This window comes from Ambystoma mexicanum, chromosome 5q (assembly GCF_040938575.1).
Source record: "Ambystoma mexicanum isolate Mex_15411 chromosome 5q, UKY_AmexF1_1, whole genome shotgun sequence".
In the NCBI taxonomy this organism is placed as follows: Eukaryota; Metazoa; Chordata; class Amphibia; order Caudata; family Ambystomatidae; genus Ambystoma; species Ambystoma mexicanum.
The window spans coordinates 1,275,080,972-1,275,102,998 of record NC_090933.1 but is presented as its reverse complement, the minus strand read 5'-3'; the positions used below and the strand labels follow the sequence as shown (position 1 = coordinate 1,275,102,998).

At 45.9% G+C, this 22,027-nt stretch overlaps 1 protein-coding gene across 27 annotated transcripts in view; it reads left to right on the top strand.

Annotated features, from left to right (window-relative positions):
* The window catches only part of SCRIB (scribble planar cell polarity protein), a 1,329,907-nt gene that overhangs the window by 718,877 nt on the left and 589,003 nt on the right, over nucleotides 1–22,027 (top strand). For all 27 annotated transcript variants that reach the window (XR_011278687.1, XM_069621824.1, XM_069621823.1 and 24 more), the window contains one exon: nucleotides 9,986–10,315. Coding sequence is in view for 26 of the 27 variants with exons in the window: in XM_069621824.1 (XP_069477925.1) it covers nucleotides 9,986–10,315 (330 nt within the window). In the remaining variant the exon portion in view is untranslated. The remainder of the gene's footprint in view (nucleotides 1–9,985; nucleotides 10,316–22,027) is intronic.

Genomic DNA, 22,027 nt, shown 5'->3' with positions numbered 1-22,027 from the left:
GCTGCAGTGCTGAAGCTCCAAATTTCTAAAAGATTAGAGAAGCCTGGAAAGGACAACTTCTCCCTTTTTGTTGGTGGGACCAATCAACCCCAAGACGAACTTGCCTGGAACCACTCTCTCTGCTGGCTGTACTTATTTGCTGCTGCAGGAATAGAGTGCCAGGGGACAGGAACACCGGGATGAGTGCATCATCTTTAAGCCGGTCCCGAGCTCCAGGAAGATCCTCCGGACTCCCTTGAAGCAGGACTCCCCAAGCCTGTGCCACCTCAAGAGTGCTGGAGCCCATAAGGTGTCCAAGAACCGCAGCGGTGCTATTTGCGAGTAGTTGAAACCAAAAAGTGCTGCTAAACCCGAAAAAAAGTCTGTGCTTGCCGACGACCTCCGAATTGCTGCCGCAGGAGTCCTCCAGGCGTCCTCCCTCTTGTCCCCACGCCTTCCAAGCAAAAGACCTCACCTTTTATGGAGGTTTCTCCCATTCATTCGCAGCCTAGCTGTCACTCTCACAACAGGGTAGCTGTCCTCAAAGGACAGTCAGCCAGCGAATCACTTAAGAGTGCATTCCTGTCACCTAAGAGATTAAGCACAGGGAGTTTCGGGCATCTCCCTCACTTCCTGCCCCTGCCAGACACACTGGAGCCAGAGGCAGGCTTCAGCAGAGAAACCCGCCAAAGACCAAACGATCAAAGGGACCAAACCTGGTTTGGCATGCAGAGTAAATCTCAAGAAGGACCTTTCCAACAAGAAATGGCGATAAAAGAAGACCGGGCCATTTTGACAAAATGGGCACCCATGGGTGCTTTACACAGGGGCTGCAATTGCCGCCCGCGGTATAAACACACAATGGTAGGAAAATGTAAACCACTGCCACCAGCCATTAATTGTAGAAAGGGTAACATACAAATGTTACATGAGAAACTAGACTAAGGGCTTACTAAGTAACCACTCTAGCACCCTATTGTAAGATAGCGTGTGCTGGGTCTGGAAAGTTACAAATGTAAGTATAGTCAATTTCACTTCACTCTTGGAAACAGTAGTTTAACCAAGAGAAGGTATTTAAACCTTTGGGAAATCTGAGACTTCCCTGTGTCACTGCACTGAAATGCTGTGTGGCGCAATGTACAAAATATGATGCCTCTGGAGTTTATCAGACTCCAAAACCAAAAGAAACTGTGTTCAAATCACAGAAGAATACACGAGAGAGTGGGGAAAAAAAGGTCTCGCTCTCTCAAGGGTAAAAAGTCCTGAAGTCCAGCAAAAGTGCTGGGGGTCTCAAAGGTATTAAGGGAATTAGCACATTTCTGAGAATTCTTCCTAACACTCGTCACTCACAGACTAAGGGACAGGAGGAGTTAATACACCCCTGGATGAATCTCCTTACTCCAGTCGGTCATGCTTCCTGGAGAGACCATCAGCATTTTGGTGATTACACCCTGACCTGTGTACGTACTAAGGTGAAATCAAATCCCTGAAGGCTGATTGACCGTCTTAACAATTTAGGATTCTCCCCTTTCATCTCATGGGTTGGTGGTCTGTTTGAATTACAAGTATGGTCCAACTTCTTCAAATACCACACAATGGCAAAACATGAATGTTCAATTGTTGCCCACCTTGTCCCATGGACCTTCAGTTTCCTACTGATGATGCAGATTGGGTGTTCCCTGCCTTTCTCATCCTTCTTACTCAGAACTGCACCTATACCTGCTTTGGAAGCATCTGTTTGGACAAAAAAGGACTGTTTGTAGTCAGGAGCTCTCAAGACAGGAGCTTGGGAAAGAGTGTTCTTAAGTCCTTCTTCAAATGCCATACTGCACCCCTCATTCCACCGGACCTTCTTGGGGAATTTGGGTGATGGGATCACATTCAAGGGAGAGGCTATGGTCCCATAGTTCTCTATGAAGTTCCTATAGTAACCTGTGAGACCTAAAAAGGCTCTCACCTGGGTTTGAGTAACACTGGGTTTGTAAGCACAGAATCAACTCGGAGCCTCCAGTTGAAATCTACCCTTCTCTGCTCCGGCGTCCCTTCTGTGGTCACACATCCTTGTGAACTGATAGCCTTGTGCTCTGCTTCATCTGCTATCGCTGACCTTCTTGCTCCAGCATATTTCTGCCGCTCCTCCCTACTGCAGCCCTTTATGCCCCTCAGGTTGGCTAATTGATTTCAGGTACAGGCCCGTAGGACTAATTGCCTGATCTTGCCCAGAGCCACTGGGCTTGCTTGCCTGTCTGACTTGGACACCTGTAGGCCTCTTCAGCCCTCTTCTTCAGTCCCTGGGGGATTCTGAGACTTGTAGTTTATTCTCGGAAACTTCAATTCCACTTCTTTAACATGGCAAAAGGCCATAACAAGGGTAGGATTGCGGGGAAAATTAAAAAGGGGTTCCTCCCACTCTTTCTGGCCTGATTGCCCCCCACCCTCCCTAACCTATCTTCCATGTAATCCTCCCGTAGTGTACCACAGCCAGGGTCGGGGTCAAAGAGCACCTGCTTTCCCCTGGCCACAAGAGAAGGGTCCCAGACCAGGTGAGTTATCTTTCCGGTCCCAAGGCTACCCAATGTGTAGGATACTTGACCCAGGGTTGATGACCATAGGTAAGCACACACAGAGTTAGGGGACAATGAGCCTTTGCACCCAATGTTAACCTATGGAGGATTGTGTGGGGGAGGGGGCAGGAACAGTTAAGTTTTATTACCACCCTCTATCCCCCCAACTCCGATTTTCACGGGTCAATCTGGATTGTCCAGGAATTCCTAGGGTCACGATCTTCTGTCTTTTGTTTGAGTGAGGGATGCCCAGGGTTTGCAGGTTTGAGTGCTTCTTCCGTTCAGGTCCAACTGCAAGATGCAGTACCAGAATCTTTAAGAATGTGGACTCAGTGCAGACTCCTTCAGGACACTTTACAGGATGGATGAAGGAGTTCCAGCGACGGTCACAACTTGCAGGCGGCGATAGGCAATGTTCCATTCTTGGGCACAGACGCAGCTCCAGTTCATCCTCCTTTGATGCTAGAATGCTTAGATTTCGGGAGAAAGAGACTTATGGAATAGTCTGACGGCCACCGAAGTAGCCCATTATGGAGCTGGTCAGTGCACAGGGCTGTTCAGGGATACTTCCCAAGATTCTTGGGGCATGCATGCTCGAGTAGGCGTGGACTAGTTCGTGCCACTAGTCCAAAGGCTGAAGGACAGATGATGGTCTGCGGAGATCATGCAGAGGAGCATAGCTTCCTCAGGCCAATCACTAGAGGGATGCTGATCCAGTGCAGAAGTTGTCCTCTGGTCATCACCACGCTGCTCCTCTTCGCAGGAATTTTGGCTCCAATATAGATCTCAAGAATGGTTGTAGAAGTCTTCCTTTTATTCAGAATTGGAGCTGGAAGCCCACCAATGGGAAATGATCTGCCACATTGAAACTGCAAGTAGTTCAATCAGGAACAACTACTGTCTTTACATCCACGCAGCAACAGACTGTTTGGCACCAAGTATGTGGACTTGGACTAGACAGTGCCACCCTCCTCCCCCATCCACCATTTGGCTCGCACACACATGCATCACTAGCCTGCGAAAGCAGCTGCTTTCCCGGGCAAGTCATGACCGTATCTGGGATTTCCTGGCTAGAGAGGGCAGTGTAATGGTGTATTGAGAAGCCACACTCAACACATGGAGTTCCTTCCCTCCCCACTCACGGTGTTAAACAACAAACTGTTTAACGGATTCTTTGATTCAGCCCTACTTAAGACACTTATCATGCCCCTTGGATCCCTCCCCCTGAGCTACAATGGACCATGAACCAGGCCGGTTTACAGGAAATGTGTAGTTATTTAAATCGAAGTAGTAGAATTCGCACAACTACACATACCACCTTCTTTGTGGCTCACCATTAACTTCTTGTTACACAAATCAATTATACAAATTTAGTTTTTTAAAAAACACATCACAATTTTTTACTTTCTACAAATTTCACTTCTTGAAATAATTAAACTGATCAATAACCAAAACAATTATAAATGTAGGGCTGTTCAATCTTGAGGTTCCTGCGGCTTAAAAGGCTACCAGTAGGATTTCAAGATTGGTACAAATACATATGGCAATTATGATTTCACCCATACTTTTGGTTTAGAATAAACACAGGGTGATTTAGTAGTTTGTTTTTCTGACCCCCCCTACTTTGGTCTGTGTTGGGGAAGTGGGACAGAAAAATCGGAATTGTCCTGTGAATTTTGGATTTTAGACACCCCTCCACTGAAAGGCCTGTGTTGGGGGACGCTGGACAAAAGGATTGGACTGATTTAAGAACAAAGACACCCCTCTTCCTTAAAGAAGTCTGGGTCAACAGAACGAATAGGAATGCACAATTCAATTATAGGCTATAGTTTTTCAGCTCACACTGAGAAGTGAGGTTTTTGAAAATTCGAATTTTAACAAAAATGACCCCTTAGTGTTCCACCAAATGGGGAATAATTACTTTTTTCTTTTAGTTAAGTAGGTTAAGGATTTAACAGTTTTGCCCATCCACTATGATGGGAAAGGATTTAAGGCAAGCATGTTCCCTCACCTTTTGGTTTCCTAGGTCTCAGTTCTACTTACATAGCCTCTGTTTAAAGTTCAGGGAAGCCAGCTGCATGTCAGGACCCTCTGGAATGATAGGGCAGGGGTCTGGACACTCCACTCTCAAGGAAGGCCTCCTACTCTCCACCATTGGATCGCATCAGCGTTTAGGCCTTCCTAGCAATGGACTGCTCCACCCAGATGCACTCTCAGCAATCTCCTCTGGTGTTCTCATGCAGCTGTCAAATGGTAAGTTTCATCAGCTCTCGTCGATGGTAAATTTCAACAGCTCTGTTCATTCTTCGTAGTACAACCCCCTTTATGTAGCAGCAATGACACCAATTGTAGTATCTTGGAAGTATCTTGCCAGATTTTTCGCTATTAGGATTGGACGGTTACCCCTCTCTCCCCTCCCCCCCCCCACTCCAGCCCCTCTCTAAGGATTCGTTTGAGCTTGGAGCAGACATATGGCAGCTTAATTTACAAGCCCCATTTGTTCTCATGTCACATTTTTGGAAAAAACTAGTTATGTGGCAAAACTTCATAATTTTACTAATAACTGCCAGAATATACATATTTTCTGATTCAGCAAATCATGGGGAATTCACCAAGTCGGCTACCAGCTCTACATCATGTTTCACGGCTATGTGGTAATTTGCTGCTGTTTCCATAAATGGCATAAGTTATGAATATGTAATTTATTACCCATATTCCTAATTTTACCCTCCACCTGTTAACCAACTCTCACATTTGGAAAATGTTCAGATCAACCAGAAACACATCTTTGATGACCATTACCAACTCGACTCACTCAGAGATGCAAGCAAACCTGACCTCCTCCTCGACCTCTCAGCCACCTTCCACCTGGTTGATCACCAAATCCTCTGCAATCACCTCACATCGGCAGTCAACTTCTCCCTTGAGGCCACAGCCTGGTTCGCCTTGTTCCTTGCCGACAGATCCATGAAAGTATTCTCTGTGGATGACGGCTCTCCCCATCATCTGCAGAGTGCCCCAAGGTTCTCCCCCACCCTCCGTCTTCACCAAGCTCCTCTGTAACCTCTTGGACACCATCGGCATATCCTACACCAACTATGCCGATGACACAGAAATCCTGCTCCCCCCCCCCACTGGCAACCACACAGATGACTGCCTCGCCCTTAACCAAATCTACCTCGCAATCCAAGCTTGGGTGGCAGCAAACGGCCTCTGCCTAAACAATGATAAAACTAAGCTCCTGCTAGTCGGAAGCGCCGGAATGCTCAAGAACTTCGGCCCCCAATATGCGAATTTCAGCATAGATGGACTCAAAATACTGGTCTCCTTGTCTGTCAAAACCCATGGCGTATATCTTGACTCCTTGCTCTCCTTGACATGACAAGCTAACGCCATCGCCTCCTCTGCCGCCTGCACTACAAAACTCCTGAATGTAGCCAGACCCTTCCTAGCACCAGCTGACTGTTTCACCATTGCCAGAGCCACCATTAGAGCCAGGATTGACTAATGCAATGCACGCTTCGCGGGCACCTCTTCACACAACATTCACAAATTGCAAGTGATTCAAAACAATGACATCAGAGCAGCTATGAACATTCCTAAAAGAGAGCACACCTCAGAGGCAAGAAGAAACGCACATTGGCTGCCAGTCAAAGAGAGAATTATCTTTAAAAGCTTATCAATTACGCTCCGCTGCCGATCAAACTTTGCCCCCACCTTACCTGTCGCAAAGCTTTGTGAAAGCCCAATTCAACAGTCCAGTCAGGAGGGCCTACCCTCATAGAACTGTAATAAATTACAGTTCCGTGAGTCGCAGGGGGATGAATTTTATATCTTCAAAATCACCTGGAAATTACCCAACAAATGATACATGAATTAAGAAAATCTGCCTTATGTTTGCTGGAAAAAAACTAAGTTATACTAGTCCTTTTTAAATTAATTGTTAATCTTCATGTGGGACAAATGGCAACTCTCCTGCCTTCAGGCCATATCGTCTCACTGGGTCAGCCTGTAACCAGAGTTTGTAGTATTCTTTGTGTTTGCAGCTTGCTGTTTGAAGTTGGTTGCCCGTTTAAAATGGTAGCCGTCAGTCTTAACACCTTTTAGTAATGCTCCAGCCAAGTGGACCTGTCCTGCTATCACTGCCTTCAGAGCCAGCAAATCTGGGGAATATTGGGGTTTGTTTCCACACCTTTAGCAGGACACACTAAATTGCAGTTGTAATTAGATGGGGGGGGGGGTGTAGCGTCCAGACGGGCAGTGGGGGATTTCTCTGACGTTTGCCCACCCACAAGCCTAAAGGGTTTCTGCCTTTTGGCTGATGTTTTTCCATGAAAAACAAATTGGCTCTTAAAATGTCACTGGTATTTTGTACCCGAAACCTAATATACGTTACTTTCTGTCAGCACGCACCATGTCTTTTTCCCTGACATTTTTGATGTTAGCAGTACAATTTTCACATTTAAGCTGTAAATACTTATGCCTAGCCGTTTTTGTGACTGTTTAAAAATCAATTCTTTTATGTAAAAGGGATCTTTGTTTTTTCTTGTTGCTTTGTGAATTAAAATGCTTTTCCTTGGGTCATGACAGGTAGGCCTTTTTCACAGGGCCCTTCAGTTTTCATTTGCAATCACACCTTCAAAGCCGATTTTGTGTTGGTATTGAAAAATCCTGCTTTTCATATGGAAGGGACTTCAGTTTGGGGCCTTTGATGCACCCCACAGCAGGAAGGCGGCCAAGGGAAAAAAAACCTTGTGGAACAGGGGGTTAGGGTGCTAGCCTCCTTTTAGCAGCCATTTGCCGTAAACGTTAAAGTGCATGAGTAAATTACAAAAACTGGTAAAAATGTTACTGCTGCCACCAGCTTTTCCTACTAAACAGTGTACCGTTACTAATTCTGTTATAAACCACAGAAATTTGGGGAGGACAGGTAGAGTTAATTGCTCGACCTAGCCTCTTAGGGTATTTAGAAAAAGAGAATGGGTTTCTTGATTCTAGCGATCCACAGGATAAGTCAGCCGCTAAATGCATGTAACCACCCACTATTTCGTTATTGAGGGCGTTTCTGGAAATTATTTTCTGAACACAAAAGGAAAGAGACGGCAACGAAAGAGGATTTGTAAAAAAGAGAATTTCAGTTGTGTCTTCATTACTTAATATAACCATGAAGAAAAAAATGGAAGAGAATTCACATAATGCATGTAATTATATACATTACAGGTGATCAACAGAGTAGCAAACAAATGATTAAAGAAAATGTATAAAACAAAATAAAACACAAAAGGCAGTGCTTCGTAGTTAAATCACTAACAAAGTCGTGTTTTAAAGAGAGGATTCAAATACAAGTGCAAAGTTCAAATCAGTCCATTGCATCATAAATCCTCACTAGGATGCTTTAGTTTATCCTTGGTATAGCAGAGTTATTTAGTAGGGAAATCAATATATGATGCAGGGTCTTTAGATGCAAGATATCTGATCTCTGCCGACGTGATGAAGTACTATTTGGTGACAGAAGTTCAAAAGAACTGGGGTACAGGTTAGCTGGTGTTCCCTGTAGTCTTCACGTTTCGGCGGTGGTGTATAGAGGCATGTCTGCCTTCATCAGGGCTCCTAATCGGGGACCCTGCCGGTAGTCTCAAGCACACTGGTGCGCCCCGCACAGAAAGGAGGTGCCAAATGCCAGGACCAGTGTTGTCGGTGGCAGAAAGTCTATCGAGCTTCACAGTCAATGTAGAAGTTCACAGAAGGGTGTTTCTGAAGAATTCTGGACGCTGTAACAGAGAATTCGTGTGCAGCAAGTGTTGACACTGGCGGGTAATGGTTTCAGTCGTTGCTGTAAACTCATCTTGGTCTCGTTACAGCCTCCGATTCTGGCCGCTCACTTCCATCCGACCCGCCTCTACAGGAACTACCACCTTGTCTTAGGCACATTAACAAAGTAACTCAAACCCATCATAACAAAGGTTAGGGGGTATAAAGCATCCCCACTGCACTGTAGGGTGCTGTGTGCAATATACAAAATAAAGAAATTCCAAAAGAGAAACACATTTTTTCAGTTCTGACTTCTCGCGGACTAGTCAGTTTCTCCATACCAATGAGCAAAAAGGGAAGCTGAAGGCTTTATTGCCTTCAAATAGAACAGGTTCAATAATGAGCAAAAAAGCAGGAAGTACTATTGAAATCAATGGACCGAACAGTGCAAAAGAGAAAATATTTCGTAACAGTTCGCACACTGTCTTACCCTTAGGATAGGCGGTCTCACCCCCTGAACAGGGGGTATTGGAACGCTCCCTAACAAGTTGGGTGTCTGGTGTCATAGAGGCCTACACGCTGATAGTTTCTGCCTCGTAAGTGTATTCACACTGGTTAGGTTGAAAGCTGCCTGGCTAGCTTTTCAGCAGCACGTCCCCTAAAGAGTATTTGTAAGGTGGCATTGTGTGCTGCCACCATGCCCTGTGCATACACTGCTAATTATGGTCAAGCTTGAAAACAGAAGCCTGGTTTGGCTAGTCTGTTCTTAAAAGATTTTGAAGTTTGTGCACTAGGACTTACCCATTCCATCCTCCCTTTTTCTGTAAATGTCTTTACAATTGCTCACATATGGAGGAAAAGGACAGGAGATATAAGACTAAGTGAAAGTACCTCCCAGTAGCAACTGCTGTACATCTGCAACATGGTCCTCTTCCATAGGCGAGACGTCCAGTGATATACTAATGAAGGACTGACGGTTGGGCAGGTGGCATGTGTGGAGAATGTATTGCCTGGGTTCTGTCTGTATACTCCTTGCATAGTGTGTCTTCATTCCGCTACTCGGCATCACCCTCTGACTCTTCTCCTTCCTGGGGACAATATCCCATAGATATATTGGAAAGGGGCCCTTGGACATCCTCTTTGTTTTTAATCCAACAGCGACCCTCCAGATTTTTCTGAAACGTGCTAGTTCATCAAGTCCTGTTAGGGGTTTATTTGTCCCAGAGGGAGAAGGCATTTCCTTCTCATTCTCTTCTGCTCAGCTTCTTAGAACTTTGGCTGTCAGGCTTTGTCACAGGGCGGACCTGCGAAGGTAGAAACCCCGCTTTTGTACTATCCGAAGAAATGAGTCTATATCCCATGCAATTGGCAATATGAAATACATTTTGGTACTTTTTAGTAGCCCTGCTGCATATCCTGGGGTCCTGCTTCTGGTATTGAATTAGCGCAGTCGCATTGGCATGACTCACAAGGAATGTCTCTAATCACTTCACAAAGACACTCGTTGGCATCAAGCTTCCCTGTGCCCAAACAACTCATCTATTTGTAGAGTTTGTCTTTGATTGGGGTGCTACCATTGCATTTTCTTTTGATGTGATTACAAAATACTAGTTTGGTGATAAGTCGTTGTACAGATTCCTTGTATCTAGTATCTTGGCATGTGGACAGTTCTGTTTTTTCCCCGTCATTAGGTGAACTGTGTGGACCTGCACAACGCAGAGCATCACAAGGCTGTTGAGGCCCTGCGTAGCTCTGGCACCTCGGTTACCATGACCGTGTTACGGGAGAGGATGGTTGAGCCGGAAAACGCCATCACTGTCACGCCTCTGCGGCCGGAAGATGACTACTACCCACGGGAACGCTGGAGTGGCATGTGCTTCCCTGAGGAAGTGGAGGAGCTGCCAGCAGTGGTGCCTGTGCCCACCAAGCGCTTCTCCACCTGCTTGATGCGCAACGAGAAGGGGCTTGGATTCAGCATAGCCGGGGGGAAGGGTTCCACCCAATATAAAGCCGGAGACACAGTGAGTTGGACTTCTTTATTGTATTGATAACCATATGATATGCTGTTTGTGTGTCATCCTTGAATGATTCCACTTAGTCATCATCTTGCTTGGAGTGTGGCTGCTTTGTTTGATGAATCTTACTTTTATTCTAGAAACATGGGTATTAGTTGAAAACTATGTCAAAGTGGTAAAAATGCTTGCACCCTACTCCCTTCTTGGTCACAACGCTCTTGTACTCTGTTGTAAACTTTTACCTCCTATTGATGCCTTCTATACATGGCGCTGAGCATTCTGCGACCATACAAAACCAGGTTCCCAAGTTTGCAACAGTCTGCATATACCTCCAGTGAAACAAGTTACTGAGAGAGCCCCTAAAACGTCCACTGAGTTCTCGGGATCGCGCTGGGGTAAAGGTCAGACTCACTGAAACACCATGCCCTGCATAAGATCAAGGCTACATTCCTGGATAAGTCAACGCCTGCATGCTCTCAAGGCCCCACCCATTAATTTACATGAAATTATTTTGGCTATGAAGCCAGCTTTGCAGCGGGCACTGTAAACCCCTGCACAGCAGACCTGATCAGCTGCCTGACACGCTGGTGGCTTCCATGAGACTGATTCCATAGAAAATAAACGGAGCGTAGAAGAGGTGGAAGAAGTGCATGCACCCTCGAACAACCTAGGTTTCCAAGACTATCAAGTTTACACTTTAGAGCTCGAGAGAAGAAAGCCAGCACAAAGCAGCAACTACCTTTTCAGACACCGCCCAAGACACCAGTTAAGGATTTTCAGGCATCTTCTAGCCATCTAATGACCACATGGAAGACATGGACATAAAGGAAGAGGGGCAAGAGGAGGGTGGTGAATCAGAGGATCATTTGAAATGCCCAATTAACTCTCCTGATGACCTTGAGCCCCCTACCGCCACTTCCCCCTTGGTGGGTATGTGTAGTTATACAGCTCTCATAAAAAGGGAAGCTACCAGATTTAAGATGAAGCATTCAGGAACAGCAAGAATAATGGGATTTCATAGAAGACCATAGAGGAGCATCGACCTATTTAGTCACTGTGTCCCTTTACTTGAATATGTAAACAAACCAACACGGTTATCACTTCAAATGCCTGTTGTCAGGGAATATATGTTCTTATTTGCAACTTTCCCTCAATAGTTTCCTATAGAACACCTTTCTTTTTGCTCCGTTTTTATCCTGTCCTGGCTTTCTGAAGGGAAGTAAAACCTTCAGCTTCTCTTCCCTTGCCTTTTGCTCAAGTTATGGGTAATCCGATTAGTCCTTCAGACTATCAATACTGGGAAATGGTGTTGCCCTTTTGAATACTTGCATTTTCATATTGCACCCTTTTACATATGGGTTTTTTGGTTACTTTTATATGTGCCTAAAGACGGGCTGGTGGCAGCAGATCTGTTTTTATAGTTTTTGCATTCTTTTGGAGTGCTCATTCACGATTACCTCATATGGGTACTAAACGTGGGACGTGCATTAAAATGGGCGTGCTACGTGATTTTCGCTTGCTTCTTTGGCCATATTGTTTTTTTTAAAATGCATTTTATTGGGCATTTATAAGGTGCTTGTACAGCTAGAATTAGCCTTCTCAGGTCAGGAAGGCTCTTTTAAGATCATGCACTGGCCCGGGAAAACACGTGCGTGCATGTGTGATTGTCAGTAACCCAGGAAGGGAGCTGGTGGGGTTGGACATGCTGCCAGCTCGAATCTTGGATAAAAGGAGGACATCCGCAGCTATTAGTTTTACGTTGGAGCAAGGAATCCCTGACTGAAGATCGAAAGACTACTCCTGAAGTGGCCCAGCATCCCTTCCTGTGTGTGGCCCAATCTGACCCCAGGGGATGCCAGAAAGGACACTAAATAAAATGTACTTCTGGTTTTGATGCCCAGCAATGCTAGGTGTGGAAGGAAGCACATCATGATTTGGACCATTGCAGTTCAGAGGACAAATGCCATTGATTTAGTGGACCACTCAATCCTATGCCAATATCTATCTTCAGCTGCCCTCTTCTCTCCAAAGGTCACAGTTGGATCGAATACTTCCTGTCTAATCGAACAATGAGGGTTTTCTCCAACTGCGGCTGCCATTCCAGCACCAGTCACGTGCAGAGTTCCCCAAGGCTCCTGTGTCTCCATGACACTTTACAATATATTTACTAAGCCTCTATTCAACCTTTTGGATGATCTGGGCATCTTTTACACAAACTATGCAGATGATATCCAGATCTTCCTTCCAATCTCAGGAGATAACAGCACCAATTCCATGGCCCTGAACAGAATCACCCAAAGCATCCAGTCGTGGATGGCACAACACACCCAATGCCTAAATGACGACAAAAAGGAGTTGCAGCTCATTGGAACTCAAACTCGTTTAAGAAAATTCAGTGGAGACGGTTTCCTTTGTCATTGACGGTAACATAATTTCATTCTCTAAAGAAGTGAAAACGCTGGGGGCTTACCTGGACTCCTTGCTCTCCCTAACATGACAGGTAAACGCCATTGCCTCTGCAACAGCGTACACCTGTGAACTTATCAACGCATGCAGACCGTTCCTGACCCCTGAAGGTTGCATCACGATTGCCAGAGCACCTATCTCTCTAGAATAGACTACTGCAATGCACTATTTGCTTGCTCTACCACGCAGTACAACGCCCGAAGAGCGGCTTTGAATATCGCAAAGAGCATATCTCTCCTGCAAGACGGACTGTGCACTGACTTCCTGTTGGTGAAAGCATCATATTCAAGGCACTTTAGTTAACACGCAAATGTCTGTCAAACACTTCCCCAAGGTAATTATCTAGGAAACTTGCCAAACCCAATCCAACAGACCAACCCAGTCCGTCCATTCACACCTTCTCTCCTTCCCTAGATTCAAGCTTCAAAAAGCAGGGGGATGGAGCTTCCCAGTTGTGGCAGCAGATAACTGGAACGCTCTCCTGCTTGCTTTGAGATCTGAAGCCTCATTCTGATCCTTTCCGTAAAGGCCTCAAAACATGGCTTTTCACGCTAGAGGTCTAACCCTTCACACCACATTGCTCCTCTCACTATAAAAACATTTTGTGATGATTTAACTATGTCTGTTATTATGTTGTCTTCTCTGTAACCAGCGCCCAGATACCTCTGGGTTAGGGTCACTTTACAACTGCCAAAATAAATAAATAAGAGGGCTTGCCGAACCAAAGTACCACATACCACATGGACCCCTGGAGGTAAGTAACAAATGCCCACCAAGCCAGGGTCCAGAGGTGGGTACTCGTAAGTGGCTGTTCTCAAAGAAGACCCAGAAAAAATACAGGACCCTGGGACTTTAACCCCAGACCAACAATTGCTCCAGTGACCCAAATGAACAATAATGGACCTTCACAGTAGTGAGAGCAAGCAGCAAGAGGTGAAAACAGCAACAAAGATGGCTTGAGGATGGCGTAGAACCCTGACCATGCAGATTTGGGCCTCTCTCTGGACAAGGCAGGGCCGCCAGCCAGCAGAATAGTCCATGACTAAACCATAGTCATGTCAAACCAGGATGGACCAGATGAAATGAATAGGTGGTGTAGTGGTGTCCAACAGCCCTTCTGGACCACAGCAGTTTCCTACTCCAAGGCACACAACCAAGGTATTAAAAGTGGGAGGTGGCAGTAAAAAGGGCCATATTCCAACATGGTGGTCACAGCCCATAGGATGTGAAGGGGCGGGGGCGAGGACAGCCCACAAAGTGTATACAACAGTCAGGAATCAGAACCGGAGCAAAGAGAAGGTAATGGAACTACGCTAGCATGGCCAGGACTGATCCTAAAATTGCAGCCGCTGTGTGGCAAAATCTTCCAGCAGGTAAGCAAGACTGCAAAATGCCAGTAGGAACTAGCAGGATTACGTTTTCCCATAGATAAACTCAAGCACTCATGGGCAGGATGATGCCAGGCCTCAACACGCACAACAGAGACCCTAAATCAAGGTTTTCGCAGCCATCCAATCAGGTTATCTTTAACAAAATAAGAGCTGAGGTGCACAACCACAAGATGTATGGCCGATTTTCGACTAGGAACCTATCTAAAACAAGGTAAAAGGGTGTAGGGTTGTGCTCAAAGTGAACTCATTTGTGCACCAGGGCCATTTTAGACCTGCCTTGTGGTTTACCTAAACAAAGCTACTAAAACAAAATGACCAAGAGCAGTACCCCAATGGCTACAAAAAAGGCACGTTGGGCCACTAATGTGGTAAATCAGCATGCACCCCAAATGAATGCAAAACTAAATTAACTGCATGTACTATGAAGGGTGATGAAATCATGTAACAAATTGGATTCTGCACTGCAGAAGTACAAGGATGAGGCGACTCAGCCCTCACACTGCTACAATCCTAAAGGTAAAACAGTCAATAGATATCGCCTTTCCCTTAGTAGGATCGTTGTCTGTCTTCCCTTTGTTCCCCCCTCCCTGCCTCGTCGCGCCTTGAAACTTGTGTATAGGCGCGTTACAAATGCCATATCATATCTTGTAGCAACGTTTGCCGAGGAACAGATATCCTCTTAAGAGGGGTGAGAATGGGATCAGTACTGACCCAAACAGCAAAGCATAACAGTCAAAAATAAAGGTAACTCGAGGTTCTATGAAAATAGGTACTCTTTAAATAACTAAATAGAAAACCACTACACAAAAGCCACCCATGAGCAAAGAACACAGAATAAACGAAGATCGCACAATACACCACTCTGGATAATGAATCGGGGTTGAGGTCCAGGAAAAACCACAATGCTCTTTAAAAAGGATATGTTTCTTGGATGCAATAATGGAATTGGTGACCTAACTAGTCTGTAGGGCCCAAAATGGTCAAGAGGGCAGTTAATTGTCTATAGTACTACCTTGGCAGTTTGAATGCGTCAAATACTGCTTCAAGCAGTGATGAAAGTTGACCAAGCTCAGTTCTGGTACCGTGGATCGTGTGTGTGCCCAAGTGGCAAACGGGTGTCTGACAGTCTTGAATGTGTTAGTTCTGTGCAGTTCAAAGACTGCTTTTGGTCGAAGGAGGTTGGGCGCTCACCAGGATCTGTTCTTGCTCGAGCCGGGTCTAGTCTGGTTGTTGACACTGGGACGGGTCGATTGGTGACACGGCAGCAGTTTTAGTTGGCAGGCGGTGAGTGTCGAAACAGTGATCCTGTTGCTCTGATGTGCGCTTCAGCAATTGGCAGTTTGAGTTTGGGTAGAGTCATGTCGCAACCCCTGATTTGAGTCTGCAAGTGACTCTCCAGTGGTTCGATGTTGAGTGATTGATTCAAGCGTAGAAGGTGACAGTCTCAGCAAGGGCACGATGCAGTGTTGGGTGGGCTTGAGTTGCGCAGGCACTGTATTTCGGCGTTTCAGAAGAGTGCCAGAAAATAGCAGCAGTGGGATCCTGAGGCAGCAGAACAGGGAGTCCTAGCTGATCTGGCCCTCCAGATGCTGTGAAATCCACTTGAGGGACAGGAGTGCTTTTAGGGTCTTCTCTCCTAGCCGTGGGAGACTCTGGTGCAGAGTGGCTGGTTTTGGTGCACAGCAAGAGTTAACCCCAGTGTGCCTTGAGTGGTTAGGGGGAGAGCTCGCCTTTGTCTTTGAGTGCTCCTTCACCCCAATGGTTGAGAGCTTTGAAAAGTAAAACTCAAGGGGTCCAATGAATCCTTCTCAGGTGTTACTTCCAGAGTGAAGCAAAGAAGTGGTGTGTGACACCTTCTTTTAAAGCTAAAGGTCCACAGGAGGTTGGACTAAAACTGGGCTGCTTTAGGGCTACAATCCTTGCTTTTAAAATAAGTGAACTTTGCCTATCTAACATCACACACAAAGTGCATTGTGCTAAGGTTAGTGGAGAGTACAGGAAGGAGAGGCAGAGAGAAACAAGATGGTGGGATCTTCCTTCATGTTAATGTTCAAGATAATTTATACCACTCACTATTACCACTGGAGTGGTCCCCTGGCACTCTGGCGGATCTGAAAGGAAAGAAGGTAGGAAGGGCTATTAGGGCATAGCAGGTAGAGTGAGAAATTGTGGTGTCCTGTTGACCGCTTCAGATCGGTTTGCACTGTTCGCTGAACTTGGGTGCGTTTTACGGTTTGGTGGACTCCAATGAGCTGTTGCACAGGTATATGTGGTTTGTTTTGTTGTTGTGGTGAAGTGCACACGGATTCCTGTGCAGAGAATAGGTTTTGTTTGTTTAGTATTTAAAGGTGTATGTGGAACTTGATGTTTTAGGGTTGGGTTAGTGGGGCTTTTTTTCTTATCTCGTTGCTTAGGACTTCTGTGTTCAGCGTCTCTGCCCGTGTTGTGTACTGGGCGTTTTGTAGCGGTTAATTCACCGGGTTCTATGCATTGTGGTGGCTTTCCTCTGTAGCCATCTAGCGGTCTGTGGGCATGAGGTGTGAAGGCATACCTCTGAGTGGAAATGGGTAAGGTTGATGGGTTTGCTCTTAGGTTGCCAAAGGGTGCTCCTACCATTGCCTCCCCGAGCTCCTTGGGCGGGATACCCCACCGTCCAACGACCAGGCGTTCTAAGGCCTCCAGGGGTGCCAGTTATTGGTTAATGCTCACCTATCTGCAGCTACGGTGCCTGCCACTGGGGTGGGGCTCTAAAGTGGGGATATTGTTCGGAGTTTGTGTTTCCTGGGGTTCCTCCCTGACAACTTCCTTCCATGTATGCTTGTTGAGTTGTGTTCTGTTGCCAGTTGTGTTTTTGTTTTTCCTAGTTTGATTCTGAGGTTAATAGCCAAGTTTTAAGTAATTTTCTGAATATTAGGTGATTCCTCGTATTGTGTAGTACTCTCGGGTGGGTGTTCCAGGTTTTTGCTGCCAGGTGGGAGAATGACAACTGCTAGCTACATTTTTCTAAAGTCCAACTGATGTGGTACTTCACAAGACTTGTCTTGGTATTAGGGACCTAACTCTTAATATAGGCCTGTACTGCACAATTCTGTACAGTGGTTGAGCAGCCAGGCTGATCTTAGCCGGGGTAATGTGAGCTGTAGAGCAGTACATTGAAATCAGTAAACGCAAGTATCCAAGTAAATTTACACACTTATATAAAATATATTTATATATACACAAGGTACTTCAGTTAATCGAAAAACACAGCAACTAACAACATTCAATGGAAAATGGAATTACATTTTATTAGAAACAATAATGTAGGTAAATAACTTCTTCTGTGCTTTACCTGTCCAGCACACGGAGTGACAGCACTAAAGTTCAGTATCAGCACTTAAATATATCACCTTTATAAAAATGAGTGTTTGGGGTGGGGTCGGGGGGGGAGTAAAGCTTTAGTTGGATAGAACACACTTTAGCAGCTGTTATAATGGTCTTTTCTCCCAGAGGGATGCGGGTAGTCTGTTTCCTATCAATAAAAAGTGTTATACAATTTAAACCCTACGGAGGAACCAGCACTGCTAAAGCCAATATGGTTGAGAAGAGGAGCCTTTAAGAAACCAGGCTACCTAAAGTCAAGTCGATAGTTCTAGTTCTGATGCAGTTCTTCACAGCAAATGTCAGTCAGTAGTTCTTCAAGAAATACAGGATCTCAAGGGGAGCCTATCTGGTAGGGCACAAGCTGTAAGGCCTGCACAAGGGAGTTGAGGTCCACTCGTAATTTGGGATTGTAGCTCCTCCAAAGTTGGGAAGCACCAAAACATGGCAAAAAGTATTTATTCCCCAAGCCCCATGGTACCTTTAAAGAAGCAGAATTTTTAGCTGGCTTCCTTCCTGATGTAGACCCTGATTCCCGCTCTTTGGCTGTGGTGACAAAAGGTGGGACCTTTGGTGGGCTTTTTCAGCAGCACTCTCGAGTGGGACTCTGCAGCAATGGATTCCACTTAAGCGACTTTGTGGTTTTGGCGCCTTTTTCTTAGCACCAAGGAGGAACGAATCCCCCATGTTGGATTTTCCTCTGTCACTCAGTCCTGAACTCTGGCGAGGAGACCTTTGACAAAGGAGCGCTGCTTCTGTAGGTCCACACGGATGCCTGCAAAGTTTCAGACTGATTCGTTCTTTGGAAGACTTTGCACTCGATGATGGTCCAGGTACCCCGGGTATTAGGATAATACAGCCAAGGAAAGTCGCAGCAAGTCGGGGATGGCCCCAAACGAAGCAGGTCTTGAGCCTAGTTGGTCCCACCGGCCTAATGGAGGAAGTCGTCCCTGGCCGGTCTTCCCTGTTAATGTGAAAATGGGGTCAGCACAGCTGCAAGGCTTCACCAGTGCTTTTGCGGTCCTGGAAGTTGCTGCTGGCATCTCTGTTGGTCTTCTGCTTTGGATTCCTTGTTCCAGTGGCCGTATCTTTCTGTAGTCCCAAAATCCTCGCCTTTTATGTGGGATCACATTCATTCAGTCATGTAGCTGTCAATCACCTGGGGGGTGGCTGTCCTTAAGGAACAGCCAGCCGCCCAGTTAGAGCTGGTTTCAGCTAGGCATCTCTGCAGACAAACGATAGCAAGGTTTCGGGCTCCTCCCTCACTTTCTGCCTTACCGGACACACTGGAGCCTGGGTGGGTTTCAGGGCTGAAGCCCGCCAAAGCCAGAACACACAAAGGACCCATACTTATTCTAAAGGATAAAGTAAAGGCCCAGAAGGAACTGACGAAAGAAAATTGGTGGAAAAAGAAGACCGGGACCATTTTGAAAAAATGGTCACTCGTGCGTGCTGTACTGCAGCTGAGAAATCAGCCTGCTAGTAACCTGTACAAAAGGTAGTAACAAGTAACCACTGCCACCAGTTATTTAAGTCGGTCATTGTAACAAGAAGTTATATAAGAAGTGGGATAAGGCGTTACTAGGTAACCCCCACCCCCTGACCCCCCTCTTCCCTCCCTTCCCCCCCACACTCCACATAAGGTTTTGTATACTGGACCCACAAAAGAAAAAGGTAAGTAAGATCAGTTATCCTACTATTCTTGGGAACTAGTTATCACAAGTAAATGTATTTAAACGTGTAGAGGAGTCCAAGAGACTCCTCATTGACACTGCACAGAGGGTGCTGTGTGTCACTAAGCAAAAAGCAGATGCCTATGATTTGATGAGTCATTTATAACTCACCTGTAGATAAGTGTTTCTAGGCGTGACAAGACAAGGGAGGGAAGTCAGAGGGAGAACAAGCCAAACTATCTTAATAGTCTGTGTATTATATAGTATTTGTAGAGCGCATAAAGACTGTAAGCTATTGAGGCAGTGAGAGGGAGACTAATGAGATTAGACTGAGAAACAGGTGTTTTTAAAGCCTTACAGAATGGAAAAACTCTTGAGGCTTGCGAAAGTCAAGAGGCAGAGCGTTGTAGAGCATGGGGGCGAGAACTGAGAAGGAGCTCCCTCCAGCTCTGGCCTGAGAAAATCTAGGAACAAGTAACAAACGTGTTTGCTGAACGCAGTAGGTGATTGGGTATGTAGAGTTGAATCTTGGAATGCAAATATTCAGCTCCAACATTATGGTTAGCACGATGTACCATGCAGAGAACCTTAAATTTGACTCGTCTTCTGATAGGAAGCCAGTGTAGTTGAAGCAGGAGTTCTCAGGAGTGAGCCAGTCTAGGGGCTCCAAGGGCAAGACGAGCTGCAGTGTTCTGGAGAGTTTACAGGCATTGAAGTAGCCTCTCAGGTTGCCCAAGGTAAATAGAATTACAGTAGTCTAAGGAACTCATAATCGAGGCTTTAAGCATTTTTGATCTGAGCGCAGCTGTAAGGAGGGGGAGAACCTTTTTTTAGAACCTACAGTTTTATAAAGCCCATCTGGCAGACTGCAGAGACCTGGGCTTCCGGTAAACCGGTGGACATGAGTTTGATACCAATACTTTTTATCACAGGAGAAGGCTCAGTACACGGACCAAAGGTAGAAGGCCAGTAGTCGCTGGTCCATAGAGGACCCTCTGCATTGGAGCCAACTAGAAGAACCTCTGTTTTGTCACTGTTTAGCTTCAGCCAGTTATTAGCCATCCAGTCACTGACTGCAGCAAGGCAGTTTTTCAACTTATTGGGTGGATCAGTGGAAGGCGTATTTAGGCAAAACAAAATCTGGGCATCGTCCGCATAGGAGGAGAAATGTACTCTCAACTAGCGATAAATTTAGCCAGTGCCTGCATATAAAGAGTGAAAAGTGATGGAGACAGGACGGAGCCCTGTGGGACTCCACACTACAGTTCAGTGGGCAGGGAAGTAAATGGCAGGAGAGAACCCATTTGGACCCGATCCGACAAAAAGAAAACCATTTAAGCAGAATTCCTGAAATTCCTGCCTCATAAAGGCACCGGAGCAGCTTCTGGTTATCAACCGTATCAAAGGCTGCAGAAAGGTCGAGAGGACTCAATGCTCCGACCTCTCTGTGGTCCTGCAGGAGAGCAATGTCGACCATCAGTGCCACCATCACAGATTCCGTTCCCATCCCGGGGCGGAATCCGGATTGAAAAGGATGGAGGAGAGAGTTGGCCTCCAAGAAGGCAGATGGTTGAGGAGTCACACTCTATTCCATTAGTTTCATCAGAACTAGGAGAAGGGAGCTAGGGCAGTTTTCCGCTACTGCAGATCACTGCATGCTTAAGGGAGGTGGAAATGTGGCCAGTAGTAAAGGAATAATCAAGTGCAGCAGTGAGAAGGGGAGAAAGAATGCTGGAATCCTCTTGAAGCCTAGCAAGCGGGATAGGATTCCTGGAAGAGGCAGATCAGTTTTCCCAGAGCAGAAGAGACCACGCTATCTGTCACTGCGTTGAAGTGAAAGGCACTAGGTATGGTTTCCTCCATCGCAGCAAAGACCACATGGGGTTCAGTCAGTGTTCATCTTTCTACACTAGTCAGTTGTCGAATATTAAGAATCTTATCCCTAAAAAAGACAGCAATATGATCACAGTGGCCCTAAGTTAATAATAGAGGGCATTTTGCAGGAGTGGTCAGTTCTTTAGTCACTCGGAATAACTCACTCTTAGAGCAGACGGCAGTGAGATTGTGATTCGCATAAAAATCAGCCTTAGCTTTTTTTATTGCAGTGTGGTAGGCAGTTCGAAAAATGTAGGTAGGAGGACCGTGCCGCAGAGGCCAAATTAGAAAGCCAATTTCGTTCCGCTTTACGGCATGTTTGCTTCAGACACTTAAGCATAGGAGAGTTCCAAGGGGTGGAATGGTGTGCCTGGAAAAGGGATTGTGTAAGGGGAGCAAGACTATCAGCCGTAACTTGAAAGGAACCAATCTGGGCGCTACAGGGGTCTTAAGAGTCTTTGGCTATTCCTTCACCTGTGAGGGTGATAATGGAGCTGGAAATGGCTTCAGAGGAAAACCTAGCCCAGTGGCGGCAAAGTTTAAAGAGAGCCACTGGTTTCACTTTAGGTCGAGAAGGAAGGAAGGAAGGAGGGAAGGAAAAGGGAATGAGAAAATGGTCCGACCAGGCCAGGGGGCGAGGTGGAAACACCAAAAGCCTGTCACAATCAGAAAAGATTCAATCACGCTGGTTCCCTTCTATATGGTTTGGGCCATGATTTCTGATCGTAAAGGTGCAGTCCCGTAATCCAGAAATACATTTACTGGCTTGCAAGTCATCGGGATCATTGGGGTGAAGATTAAAATCTCCTAAGAGTAAATCAGAATGTGAAAGCGCGAGATCAGCAACCAGTTGAGCAAAGGTGTCAAGAAATTAATTGGTAACGTGGCTATTTTATGTGTACTTATAAAGCACACGGTCGCCCAGGTGCATCTTGGTGCTAAATTGCGGGGGG